We start from the raw sequence: 14,943 nt of genomic DNA, 5'->3' as shown, positions 1-14,943 counted from the left end.
TTGGCTATAGGAGGAAGTAGGTTCTTCATTTCTAAAATACTTTCTTGGAATAGTGATCTGGATCTTCCTTTTTGGTAAACAAAGTGAAGTTAAAAGTATTGGTGAAGGATTTTGTTTTGTTTTGAACCTGTTTTTCTGCTTCTGGAAGCTTTTGGGTTATCAGATTTTCACTTCTGAAATTATTAGTCATTGGTTTGTCATTAAATTTGTAAATTTAGTTTTTATCAGGGGAATCTTAAAATAACATTATTCTGCCTTGAAGGCATTGTGAGGTGAAGAAGTGGAGTACTTAAGATATATACTTATTTTATTGTATTACATGAGTAATGTATATTTGAGGCTTACAGAATGTATCAGAAATTTGGAATAATTGTTACTGACAGCGAGAAAGAGCCGATGGGAGAACATTAAAATATGCCAATAAGTATTGATTTTTATCTGGAGTTTTTTGAGATAAAAATATTGGTTTTACTTAAAATTTACATTGTGGTATATAACATTGGCATGTCAAGATTGGTCAATGTTAGAAAATCTTTTAATATATAACTTCACCAACAGGTCAAGTAAGGCTATATAGATAGATATATAGATGCCAGAAGACATCTCATGTAATTCAATATACATTTCTTGTAATACTCTCTTGATCATGGTAAGGAAATACCTACTTCAGATCAATAACAGTCATTGAATTTAAAGCTAAAGTGATGGAAACTTGTTAATTCATAAAGAACAGAAATTACTGATTCATCATTGTTATTTAACTCTTGGATTTTGCCCCAATACATGTTAAAGAAATTAGAAATAATGGAAAAGGGGAGACAATTATCATCATTTGCTGATAAGGATCTTTATTAGAGAACTAGAGGCCCGGTTCACGAAATTTGTCCACGGGTGTGTGTGTGTGTGTGTGTGTGTGTGTGTGTGTGTGTGTGTGTGTGTGTGTGTCCCTCAGCCCAGCCTGCACCCTCTCCAATCTGGGACTCCTCGAGGGATGTCTGACTGCCCGTTTAGGCCCGATCCCGGTAATGGGCAGTTGGATATCCCTCTCACAATCCAGGACTGCTGGCTCCCAACTGCTCACCTGCCTACCAGCCTGCTCACCCCCTAACCACTTCCCTGCCAGCCTGATAGACGCCTAACTGCTCCCCTGCTGGCCTGATTGCCCCTAACTACCCTCCCCTGAGGGCCTGTTCTCCCCCAACTGCCCTCCCCTGCAGGCCTGGTCACCCCCAACTGCCCTCCCCTGCAGGCCTGGTCATCCGCAACCGCTCTCCCCTGCAGGCCTGATCCCCCCAACTGCCCTTGCCTGCAGGCCTGGTCACCCCTAACTGCCCTCTCTTGCAGGCCTGGTCCTCCCCAACTGCCCTCCCCTGCAGGCCTGGTGCCCCCAACTGCCCTCCCCTGCCAGCCTGGTGCCCCCAACTGCCCTCCCCTGCCAGCCTGGTCACCCCTAACTGCCCTCCCTGCAGGCCCTGATCACCCACAACTGCCCTTCCCTGCTGGTCATCTTGTGGCGGCCATCTTGTGTCCACATGGGGGCAGCCATCTTTGACCACATGGGGGTGGCCATCTTGTGTGTTGGAGTGACAGTCAATTTGCATATTACTCTTTTATTAGATAGGATTAGTACGAGTCATGAAAGTTTAATAGACTTGGTAGTTGAATATTAGTTAAATAAAAGTTAGCAATATTCTATAAATCATTTTTTCTCAGATAATATAATAAGAAGGTACACTATTTTCTGTAGCAAAGCAACTAAAATGTACTATGTTAGATGAAACCAGTAAATGGTGAGACTTTTTTTAAAAAGTCAGATATCAGTTATTTCCAATTAAGGTATAGGTTTGATATAATTCTGATGAAAATATCAATAGGTTCTGATGTTTTGAAGGAGTAAACAGGCATGCACATACCACGTTACACATTTGTTCTAAAAATAGGTAGATAGTGGCAAACTCTAATAATTGGTCAAACATTCCACAATTATTTTCATTAGGACAGTGTGATTTTATAAGGTTAGTGAGGCTAATAATGATACAGAATGGATCGCCACAAAGAAGACATATTTAAAGGAATTAGATATATTAATGATGAATGGAAGGAATTCACCAGCTATTCAGAGAAAAAAGAAAAATGCCTATTATACATAAAAATAAATAAATACCAGGTGGATTTAAAGTAGGGGCTGGCAAAATATCAATAATGGGCTAAACCCAGCCTGTTCTCTGTGTTTCTGTCTTGTTTTGCTTTTTTTTTCTTGCACACAGTTTTTGTATATGAAGTTTTATTGGAGCATTGCCACATTCATTCATTTTCATAAGATTTCTAGATGCTTTTGCTCTACTATGGCAAAGTTGAGTGGTTCTGATAGTATGGCTTGCAAAGTTAAAAATACTTAATATCTGACCCTTTGCAGATAAAGTTTGTTGACATCTGGATTAAAGAACTGTATTGTAAACATTCTTAGAGTTTTGTTGCAGAAGTAGAACTTTGTAAGAAGTAGAAGGAATCACAAAGGTAATTTATAGCATTTTGGCATAAAAATGGAAACTTCAGTACATAAAATTTTAACTCAAAGTACATAATGAGAAAATGGTGATAACATGTTACAGAGGACTAATACTGTTACAGTATACTTTTTTATAAATAGATATTAGAAAACAATTGCAAATTGAAACACCAATGGGGAAAACACTTTTAAATGGCTTTTTTTCATAAATTACTAGAACAAATATAATTAAGTGATACTCGTTTGTTTGTTTTTAAATAATGTCATTTCGTATCAGGAACCTTTACTATGTATTTGTTTACTTAGTAATTCCACTATAAGGATCATTTCTTTAGGAGTTAATCCTAAAAATGAGAATTTGAGTATTCACAAAGATGTTCTTCATGGAATGTATGAAAAAAATGGAATGACACTGGGTTGGGGTTATGTAACTCAATTCATGCCAGGCCATTAAAATGGAGCCTGAGTCCAAAGGAAAAATCAGTAATACTGATCCTGTCCTTATTTATTTAAAGTTTTGGTATTATATTCATCATGGATTTTGCATTTTTTATTTTAAAGAATATTGCATTAACATAATTTTTTATCTTGATTACTGATATTTTTGGTGCTTTAATTTTATGCCCAAGGCAAGTGCCTCTCTCACTTCAACCCAATCTCTTTCCTGTATAATCTGTTACACCTGTTAAAATACATCAGTATTTCTCAAACTTGAGGTAATGTACAGATACCCCTTACCACAAAGAAAGGGAGTATGTTGGAGTTACCTGAGAATTCCAAGAATAAGAAGTCTTGCAGAATTTTTGCAAGTTGAGTGTGATAAACAATGAATTAATCTACCACTTTTTGGTTTCACAATGCAATAATATAATTATGGAAGTAAACAACACCATTGAAAACTTGTAGTATAACTCAGTTATATTTGGTTATTTATGACTTAAAATATGTTTACATTCACTAAAAATGTCTTTGAAATAAAACACAGTTTTAAAAAATTCTTTTAGAATTCTTAGACTCCCCAGAGTATATCTATAGACCTCAAGGACTCTTGGACTCCAACTTAAAAAACACTGATGCTTAACCTCTAGATGTGGAGTAATCCTATCTAATAAAAGAGTAATATGCAAATTGACCATCACTCCAACACACAAGATGGCCGCCCCCATGAGGTCAAAGATGGCTGCCCCCATGTGGACACAAGATGGCCACCACAAGATGGCCGGCAGGGGAGGCCAGTTGGGGGGGGGGGACCAGGCCTGCAGGGGAGGGCAATTGGGGGGGACCAGGTCTGTAGGGGAGGGCAGTTGGGGGGGACCTGGCCTGCAGGGGAGAGCAGTTAGGGGCGACCAGGCCGGCAGGGGAGGGCAGTTAGGGGCAACCAGGACTGCAGGGGAGAGCAGTTAGGGTAAGGTGACCAGATTTTAACATTGGTAAAGCGGAACACCATTGACCGGGGGGGGGGCGGGGGCGGGAGAGATAGGGGTTTCTTGATTCAAAATTTGGTATATATGGAGCAACAAAAATTTTCATATAACGCAAAAATAGTATTGTAATATATTTTTTAAAATTTCAACATAAGTACAATTTACAAATATAATAAATAAAAAATTATGTATAGTATTATTTTATTCTTTGGCATATTTCTCATTTGAGTGAATTTTTTTTAGTAGATTGCTGTCCTTGTTTAAAAAGTCATGAAATTTTTCACAAGAATTTGTTAAATTATATTTCACACATAAAATGGCTTTCAAAGTCTCAACACTTAATTGTGATTTTTCTGATGTCCACACTTTATTTACCGTAGAAAAAACACGTTCAGTTGCAGCATTAGTTCCTGGTAAGGACAGCGCGTATTCCACAATTTTTAGTGCATTATTTATCCTGGCTAAATAGCCACATGGCCGCCGAAAACCGTATATTCCCTTTCCCTTCTCCCGCCGTTCCCTAGCTTGTTGTGCATTCTTTCCAAAAATCGGGACTTTTTTAAAACGCCGCGGGACGCGGGACAAATTGTTAAAAATCGGGACTGTCCTGCCAAAAGCGGGACGTCTGGTCACCTTAAGTTAGGGGCAACCAGGCCGGCAGGGCAGGGCAGTTAGGGGCAACCAGGCCGGCAGGGGAGAGCAGTTAGGGGCGACCAGGCTGGCAAGGGAGGGCAGTTAGGCGTGACCAGGACTGCAGGGGAGGACAGTTAGGGGCAACCAGGCTGGCATGGGAGGGCAGTTAGGGGTTACTGTGCCAGCAGGTGAGGGCAGTTGGGGCGACCAGGCTTGCAGAGGAGGACAGTTAGGGGCTACCAGGCTGGCAGGAGAGGGCAGTTAGGGGCAATTGGGACGGCAGGGGAGCAGTTAGGCATCGATCAGGCTGGCAGGGGTGTGATCAGGCTGCCAAACAGGCGAGCGGTTGGGAGCCAGCAGTCCTGGATTGTGAGAGGGATGTCTGACTGCCCATTTAAGCCTGATCCCACCGGATTGGGCCTAAACGGGCACTCAGACATCCCTCAAGGGGTCCCAGATTGGAGAGGGTGCAGGCTGGGCTGAGGGACACGCTCCCTCGTGCACGAATTTTGTGCATCGGGCCCCTAGTATTTAATAATATACAAATGTTCAGTTGTTTCAAGTGGTCAAAAAAATCATTTTATGAGAATGGTATATTTAGTATAATCACAAAGAAAGAAAACCTCTGAATGCAAGAGGGGAAAAGACTAGAAAAAAATATACCCAAAGAATAACAGTGGTTGTTTTGGGGTGATAGAAATATGATTAGAATGTTTTTCTTATTCCTGTTTGTCTAAATTTTGTATAGTGAGTGTGTATTACTTTTATAATAGATAAACAGTAACTTAAAATACTGTTATATTAAGAATTAAAAAATGATTTGTAATTATCTGGTAGTACATTTTATAAGCTAATTAGGTAACTGCTTTCATATTTGTCCTTTTACTCTCTCAGTGTATTCAAATTTACATCCTTATTGTAATTATATATTGCTGCTGTTATTTTTTATTAATGTTCTAAATAAACATTTTCTACCCCAAAATAGCAATAGTAAAATGTCTTCAATGTTTGGATTTCTTTAGATACATTGTATTTATTCTTTCCTCTATGTTTTAATTTCTTTTCTTTTTTTTTTTTTAAGGAGTTTAATCATGGCCAACAGCAAAAAACTCAGGAGGGGGAACTGAAAATTAGTGCTGTGTTTTCAGTCAGTGGCAGTCCTCTTGGTAAGATACAGAACTGAATGATTTTATGTATTTATTCTGACCAATATGAGTGAGAAGTATCTACTTGTATTAGTAAGCTAAGCAGTTTTTTCTGCCCAATTAGAATGGCTTTAACTGCGTATTGCATAATTAGTATTGAGTTTCAAGTCCAGTTCTAGAAGAGAAAGGAAGATTCATACTTAAAATTCATGGTCAAAATAAAACATTTTTTTTTCAAAAAAAAATTTTTTTTTAAAGCTCCACAGTTGACTACTGGCTTCCAACCTCCTCTGGCATCATCTGGCATGAATAAAATGCTACCTTCAGTTCCAGCCACAGCTATTCGAGTTTCCTGTTCTGGCTGTAAAAAAGTTCTACAGAAGGGGCAAACTGCTTATCAGAGGAAAGGGTCTACACAGCTTTTCTGCTCTACACTGTGCCTCACTGGATATACAGTTCCACCTGCCCGCCCACCACCTCCTCCCACCAAGAAAACTTGTTCAAGTTGCTCTAAGTATAGCAAAATTCTAAATTATCTTCTTTGTTTCCTTTCTTTTAAGATACTTGGTTCTTATCCATGTATTGTTTAATTTTCTACATTTCCATGGTTTTTGAGAAATACCACATTATTTAGTACCAACAGATAAGTTGTTGATTTTCTTTTTTCTGGATGGCAGGTGTTCAGCTTTCTTTTTAACTTTAAATAATGTGCTTTTTATATATTAGAGATGTTTTTGAAACCAATCTTTTCATCCTTGTTAGTTGAGATGCTTTATGAAACAAAAACTATACCATTCTGGGGTATTATATGGCCAAAATATTTTGGTTGTAACTGTAGGCAATAGATTCTTAATTCCAACAAATATTTAAAGTTGTATTTCCTATTATATAATTAGAATTCATTTAATATTTTCTTCTTTACATGGATTCAAATATATGTATGTATGTATGTGTGTGTATATATATATATACACACACACACACATACATACATACATATATATGTCTATATACATTCAATATCTCTGAATTACTTCAGAGGTCCCATTTCAGTGTTTAACAACAAAAAAGTATGTGTGCCCTTAGACCTTATAAGGACATCCTGATATATTTGAATAATATGAACTAATTTTGGCTAATTTTGTAAGGCGATTGATAGAAATTTTCAATAAGTCAGAAAAAGATTAATGATGCTTTGTTCTAATAATAGAATCACATTGGCTTCTATTATTAACCTATGCCATTGGTCGGCAAACTGCGGCTCGCAAGCCACATGCGGCTCTTTGGCCCCTTGAGTTTTTAGCAAAGGCCAGCTTAGGAGTACCCTAATTAAGTTAATAACAATGTACCTACCTATATAGTTTAAGTTTAAAAAATTTGGCTCTCAAAAGAAATTTCAGTCATTGTACTCTTGGTATTTGGCTCTGTTGACTAATGAGTTTGCCGACCACTGACCTATGCAAATCATGCTTTATTAGTTAAGATATTTGTGTTTATAGTTCCTCACATGGATGCAGCTCTTTATCTGTGGAAAAAGATGCTTCCTCTTCTGGGTCAGTTGGAAAAAGGCATATAGACAAAAAAAAAAATAATAATTTGAATATGGTTAGGTGTTTTTCTGGAAGCACATCTCTTTATGTTTAAAGTTTAATTAGCAGAGATAGACTTCTTTCTTTATTCTGTTTGAATTGTGAAACGTACTTTTAGAAATGAGTACTTAATATTCCACATGTCTAATGTAATATTCTGGTATATTAATCATCAAAGATTAAATCAACTTAATGTTATAATTTTTGTAGTTTCTTATTTTGCAATGAAATAATGTCACATAACTTTCTATTATTTCTTGATTTCTTGCTTTGGTGATCAGCACTTTTTAAAATTTAAACAATATTTCTCTTTTCATAACAATCATAGATACTTCTTTAAAATAATGAGTGGATTTCAAAATGACCATAGAAAACTCAGATAAATTAAAAATTTTTTTTTTATTGATTTCAGAGAGGAAGAGAGAGGGATAGAGGGATAGAAACATCAATGATGAGAGAGAATTGTTGTTCGGCTGTCTCCTGCACGATTCCCAACTGGGGATGGAGCCTGTAACCCAGGCATGTGCCCTGACCGGGAAATCGAACCATGACCTGCTTCATAGGTTGACACTCAACCACTGAGCCAAACCAAATGGGCTCAGATAAATTTTAAAATGTATACCCTCTTTCTGTGTTTTTTAATTCTTGTCTACATACAAGGTGGGTGAAAAGTAGGTTTACAGTTGTTCATATGGAAAATAATACAATAATTAAGAAATAATTATACAAGAATAAACTGTGCTTCTCATAATCATGACTGTAAACCGACCTTTGCCCCACCTTGTATGTTATGATTTTCATCTAAATTTATTATATTCATTTAGTTTGTGGTGTTTGCCTAGTGTTCTGGTGATAGGTCATTTTTACCTACATGTCATATCTTACCTGTCTTGATCTTATGTGATGTAATTATTCTTTAAGATTGCATTTTTAAAAAATATATATTTTTATTGATTCAGAGAGGGAGAGGGAGAGAGAGAGAAATATCAATGATGAGAGAGAATCATTGATTGGTTGCCTCCTGCACGCCCCCTATTGGGATCTAGCCCACAACCCGGGCATGTGCCCTTGACTGGAATAGAACCTGGGACCCTTCAGTCCACAGGCTGACGCTCTATCCACTGAGCCAAACCATCTAGGCCTAAGATTACATTTTTTATTTCTGTTTAGTCTTATCCATCCATTTCTTCTTTTTTTCAACCTGTCATTCATTGACTTTTTTTTTTCCTTTAAATCCTCACCCAAGGATATGTTTATTGACTTTTAAAAAGAGGAAGAGAGAGAGAGGGGGAGGGAGGGAGGGAGGGAGAGGTAGAAAGAGAGAGAAACTTCGATGTGAGAGAGAAAATATCTTTCTGTTGCCGCCTGGACACACCCTGACCCTGGATCGAACCTGCAACCTAGGTGTGTGCCCTGATTTGGAATTGAGCCCACCACCTTTTGGTGTACAGGATGATGCCCCAACCAATTGAGCCACCTGACCAGGGGTCATTCCTTGACTTGTTTTACGTACTTCTTCATTTACTTACTCTGTTATGCTTTTTATTTATTTATTTTTTTAATTCCTTGTTCTTTTTCATTTGCCCCTTTCAGTTCTTCTTTCAGGTATTCTTACCTTCCTATCACCTCAGCTCTTTCTTCTTCATTTTCTCTCTTACTTTTCCCCCCTCTTCATTTTACAGAATACTTCTTTCTAAGGCTCAGTCCCCAGCCACTGATCAGTCTTGGTTTTCTTTGTATATAATTTCCATTCCTGAATACTACTCTTTCATCTTCTTTTCACCACTTTACCTTTTCCCCCTGTTATTTACACAGTCATTACAGCAGCCTGGGATAATTTAGTTATCTGATTATCAAATTATTGAATTGGGTTGTACCTAAAACGGAAATTATATTCAAAGAAGTTAAAAGATTTGTTCAGTGGCACATAACTGGTTAATTTTGGCACATGCGCTATCCTCCCTTTTTCCAATAATCCATACAATTAAACAGGTTTTATTTGTAAGTCAATCCCTATAAGAAGGATTTCAATTTTGTTTGAATAGGTGGAACTAGAAAAGATTTTCTTTTTGATAGTTACTGCTGTTTTTATAGCAGCAGCATTTAGGTTGAAAGAAACTCATTAGTTTGGAATAACATTTTTATTTTTATTAATCTTTTATTTACCATATCTTTTAGTATCTTGGATTTAACTAAAATTGAATATATTTTGGTTAATCATCATTTAATTTTTAGTTTCTTCAGTCATAGGTACCTAATGATTTGTTTTTTAAAAAGTATATTTCTGCCCAGCCAGTGTGCTCAGTGGTTGAGTGTCCACCTGTGAACCAAAAGGTCATTGGCTCAGTTCCCCGTCAGGGCACATGCCCAGGGATTTGGGCTTGATTCCCAGTAGGGGGCATGCAGGAGGCAGCTGATCGATGTTTCTCTCTCATTGATGTTTCTATCTCCCTATCCTTCTCCCTTCCTCTCTTCTTTCTAAAATCAGTAAAAACTTCTTAAAAAATATATATATGTATTTCAAATCCTACATAAAAGAGGTAATTTTTAGGGTAATTTTGTTAGTATTATTAGAAAAATTGGATTTCTTTATTAATGGCACTCAAGGAAATAACTGTTTTAGGATTCTCTGTACCATTTCTGAATTTTTACTATCTGAATGAGCTTGCTTCTTATTCTGGAATAACATGTACTCTGCTACAATAAGATATAATGTAATTGGACACTAAGCATACTTGAGAGCAGTGAGAAATACCTACATTTTTCTTATGTTTTATACTTCCACTAGAGACTTGGTACACGAAATTCATGCATGGTGAGGGCGGGGGGGTCTCACAGACCAGCCTCACCCTCTTGCAATCTGGGACCCCTTAGAGGATGTCCAACTGCCTCTCGTAATTTGGGACCGCTGGTTCCTATCTGCTCACCTGCCTGCCTGCCTGATCGCCCCTAACCCCTCTGCCTGCCATTCTGATCACCCCCAATCACCTCTGCCTGCTTGATCGATCCTAACCACCTTTGCCTGCCTGCCTGCCTGATCATCCCTAACCCCTCTGCCTGCTTGCCTGATCACTCCTAACTGCTCTCCTGCTAGCCTGATTGCCCCTAACCACCTCTGCCTCGCCCCACACCTAGGACCCAGAATTCCTTCCTCTGGCCAATTGCAGGCACCTGGGACCCGGGCTGCCCTCCCTCTGGTCGGCCGCAGGCACCCAGTACCTTGTCCGGCTTTACCCGTGCCGACTGCAGCCGCAGGCGTCCGTGGGTGGGCGGCTTTGCCTGGGACTGCGGGGCAGGCGGCTTGTCCCTCTCCCGGGCCACAGGCACAGCCGCTGGCACCCGGGACCGTGGGGCATGCGGATTGTCCCTCTCCCGGGCCACAGGTGCAGGCCCAGTCGCTGGCGCCCGGGACCCCAGGGTGGGCGGCTTGTCCTTCTCCCGGGCCGCAGCCTGGCTGGTCCCCATTCCTCTCTCGCGAGCTCATTTGTGCCTGGCTGGGCCCCAATCCTCTCTCCCCAGTGTTGAGTGTCTGAGTGAGACGACTATTTACATATTAGCTCTTTATTACATAGGATTACCTTGATTCATCCTATTTCCTACCTCTTTATCTCCTTAACTTTTAGAAAATTCTTATTAAGGTCTAGTACAAATGTCATCATCTTTTGGGTAGCCTTTCATGTCACATAATGTCTGAAATAATTGTTTCTTCATTTCTATTTCTATATAACACTTTATATGTATCTTTTTCAAAAGTATTACATTACTCTTGTATTTCAAGGATGCCTCTTTTGTGCTATTTTATATATCATTTGTCTATCTGTCCCAATATACTAGTAGCTCCTTGAGTGCATGCTTGCACCATATCTTCACATAGGAGTTAGATAATGTCTGGCTCAATACAACTGCTCAATAAATACCCTTGTAAATGAAATACAGTAAAACTTAATTAAAAAAAACTGTAAAGGCAAAAAAATGCAGAGTAGTCTGGAGCTATTAACTATAGAAGATGAGGTATGAAGTTGTGTATTGCAGTGTAGTGTGGTATCAGGTGTTCTTTATGATGATTCTCATTATGTTTACTGTTATCTTTTATTGAAGCAGAGATATTTTTAATATTTTCTAAAAAGTACTTGATTAGTATAATCTGTTAAAGATGCAGGAATTAATAGAACACATCTTATTCACTATTATGTGGGCATGTACTCATAGCAAAGAGATAATCTTTAGAAAATTTATCAAGGCATTTTTAAAAATTTTTTTTTGCCCTGGCTGGTGTGGCTCAGTTGGTTGGGATCGTCTGGTGTACCAAGGGGTTGCTTGTTTGATTCCCTGTCATTCATTGACTTTTTTTTTCTTTTAGTCCTCACCCAAGGATATGGGGGGCATGCAGGAGGCAGCCAATGGATGTGTTGCTCTCACATGCATGTTTCTCTCTCCCTCTCCTTTCTTCTCTCTTTAAAAAAACCAATAAACAACCATTCTTTTTTTAAAAATTGGTTTTTAAAATGCTTTATACTTAAACTATTATATAGAAGGACTGGTTTGGGTGGGATGAGTGGAGTGATAAGGAACCTTAATCCCTAGGATTTTAATCTCTATTCCCTTTGTAACTGATGCCTACAAATTAAATTATTTAGATATAGAAATGGTTCAATATTATATAATCATGCTAGAATATACATTGTAGTTTGAAAGGTATTCTTACCTTTAAAAGATAGTTCTTTACAAAATTTTTAAGTATTAATATTTAAGAAGAAAATTAAAAATCTATATTTTTACCGATTAGAGGTAATGAATGATAACTCATGTATATATATTTTTAAATCTGGAAACAATGTCTAGTAGTAATTCAACATTTCTATGAAGTAAGTCTCTATTAGGTCCATTTTATTTTATTTATTTATTTATTTAAAATATATTTTTATTGATTTCAGAGAGGAAAGGGGGAGAGAAAGAGAGAAACATCAATGATGAGAGAGAATCATTGATCAGTTTCCTCCTGTATACCCCCTACTGGGGATGGAGCCCGCAACTGGGCATGTGCCCTGACCAGGAATCGAACTGTGACCTCCTGGTTCATAGGTTGATGCTCAACCACTGAGCCACGCAGGTCAGCTTAGGTCTGTTTTATAGAACAGAACTTAAGAATCAAAGCAATTTATCAGTTTATCCAAGAAAACCCAGGTTTTCTGATTTAAATATCAGATACCTTTTCCTATACTGTAATTGCCTCTCTTATTTTATTTAGCTCACAAAAAGGAAAAAAGTTAATTATACTGTGGCTTATTTTATCTTTAGAGACATTTTAAATCCGAAGGATGTGATCAGTGCCCAGTTTGAAAATACCACCAGTAGTAAAGATTTTTGCAGCCAGTCATGTTTATCAACATATGAACTGAAAAGAAAACCTGTTGTTACCATAAATACGAATAGCATTTCAACCAAATGCAGCATGTGTCAGAAGAATGCTGTGGTAAGTGATCTTTTTATTTTATTGGGGCATGGGGTCTAATGCTTGTGCTGAAAGAAAAGTTTTGATGGTCTCTGCTTGTTGTTTGTATTTTGTTATTTCTTAATTCCTAGATTCGACATGAAGTTAATTACCAAAATGTGGTACATAAACTTTGCAGTGATGCCTGCTTCTCTAAGTTTCGCTCTGCTAACAACCTCACCATGAACTGTTGTGAGAACTGTGGGGGTTACTGTTACAGTGGCTCTGGACAATGCCACATGCTTCAGATAGAGGGACAGTCTAAGAAGTTTTGTAGCTCAACGTGTGTTACAGCATATAAGCAGGTACATGACCCTATATAATCCTGATGACTTTGTTTATTTTAGGGGTATCTAAATTTTTTGGTGGAAATTATTTATGAAAATGTCACAAAAATATTAAAATATTATTACCTTAATTAGTATTTTTACATATAAATAGTAGTTGTTGAATGAATGCCTGTCAAAAACTTTATAACAAGAGTTTTATAAGTAGCATACATTTCTTTCTTTTTTTTAAATATATATTTTATTTATTTTTTACAGAGAGGAAGGGAGAGGGATAGAGAGTTACAAACATCGATGAGAGAGAAACATCAATCAGCTGCCTCCTGTTCACTCCTTCCTGGGGATGTGCCCAAGACCAAGGTACATGCTCTTGACTGGAATTGAACCTGGGACCCTTCAGTCCGAAGGCCGATGCTCTATCCACTGAGCCAAACCAGTTAAGGCAGCATACATTACTTTCTTTGGTTAATCTTCACCCAAGGGTATCTTTTCCATTGACTTTTTTTTTTTTTTTTTTTTTTTTTTTAGAGTGGAATTGGGGAGAGAGAAAGAAAGAAAAACTTCAATGTGAGAGAGAAGCATCAGTTGGCTGCCTCCCACATGTACCCTGACTTGGGAACTAAGGCAGGGATTGAACCTTCAATTCCTTGACTGGGAATTTATCCTAGTCCCTTTGGTGTGTGGGCCAGTGTTCTAACCACTGAACATGCCAGCCAGGGAAGTGACATATATTTCTGTTCATGCATTTGAAATACATATTTTTACGTATGACTTTTATTTCATATACTAGTAGCCCGTTTGCACGAAGATTCGTGCAATAGACCTTCATTCACCTGGATGCCTGCACCAGTTTTCTGCCGGCACCGGGGACCCAGGCCTTGGCTGTGGCCACCGCCTTCTGCCTTTTTTCAGGGTCGGGGCTTGGCCCCGGGCGGTGGCCTTGGGCTTGGCCGCACCCAGCATCTCTGCTAAGGATCGCAGGAGCCAACCCCCAGTGGTTTCCTGCGATCCATGCAAGCTCCCCGCTGGTGCCCAAGGCCAGGAAAGCCTCCGCCCGAGGCTTTCCCGGCCTTGGGCTCCGCCACACCCCAACGTCCCTGCAACCGTTTCCTGGTGGGAGTGGTTGGTGGGCGTGGCTTGGTTGGCGGGCGTGGCTTGGGCGTAGCGAAGATGCGGTCAATTTGCATATTTGTCTATTATAAGGTAAGATGATTCATGTTTTTGAAGAATATTTTGAAAATGCAGAGGAGTGCAAAGAAGAAAAATAATGCACCATCTGATTGGTGTTAGACTTCTGTTCTTTGAAATATAGTTTGCTTTACATATATACATATACACATTTATCTTGCTAGGGTAATGTCCAAGTTGCATATGTATTCTTGAAATCAAATCCATATCATTGAAATTGCAATTCAGAAAATAAAAATGTTACCATTACTTATTAAAGAGTTTTTTTCTTCTCTTCATGTAATAAGAAAAATAAATGTGGGTTATATATTATTTTGTGAATTAAGGGTTGTAGAGAATGAATTGGATGAATTCTAGTATGACAAATGTCTAATGCAGTTTTGTACTTGATTTATATTTTGTTAGTAAATTTTGATCGTAAATTAGATTTTAAAATTGATAAGTACAAAAGAATAGTAAAAACTTTCTTCATTTAAAATTTTACAATGGCTTTCTGTTTCAGTGCATTTGCTGATCATTTGTTTTCTTAGGAGAGTGAATTTTTATACAGTCAACTAAAATTTGTGAATTTAATAATGTTATTGGGAACTTTATTTAAATTGTTCTATATATATATATATATATATATATATATATATATATATATATATACACACATACACATACACATATATATA

The 14,943-nt window shown here is 38.0% G+C and overlaps 1 protein-coding gene across 9 annotated transcripts in view; it reads left to right on the top strand.

The window, feature by feature from the left end:
* Nucleotides 1-14,943, top strand: part of ZMYM4 (zinc finger MYM-type containing 4) — a 114,322-nt gene that overhangs the window by 58,189 nt on the left and 41,190 nt on the right. For all 9 annotated transcript variants that reach the window (XM_079776333.1, XM_079776339.1, XM_079776340.1 and 6 more), the window contains 4 exons: nucleotides 5,648-5,732; nucleotides 5,970-6,225; nucleotides 12,599-12,773; nucleotides 12,884-13,096. In XM_079776333.1, coding sequence (XP_079632459.1) covers nucleotides 5,648-5,732; nucleotides 5,970-6,225; nucleotides 12,599-12,773; nucleotides 12,884-13,096 — 729 coding nt within the window. The remainder of the gene's footprint in view (nucleotides 1-5,647; nucleotides 5,733-5,969; nucleotides 6,226-12,598; nucleotides 12,774-12,883; nucleotides 13,097-14,943) is intronic.

The sequence above is a fragment of the Cnephaeus nilssonii genome (assembly GCF_951640355.1).
Source record: "Cnephaeus nilssonii genome assembly, chromosome: 7".
Taxonomy (NCBI): Eukaryota; Metazoa; Chordata; class Mammalia; order Chiroptera; family Vespertilionidae; genus Cnephaeus; species Cnephaeus nilssonii.
Note: the sequence above shows the minus strand (reverse complement) of the source record. Positions and strands in the feature narration are given on the sequence as shown.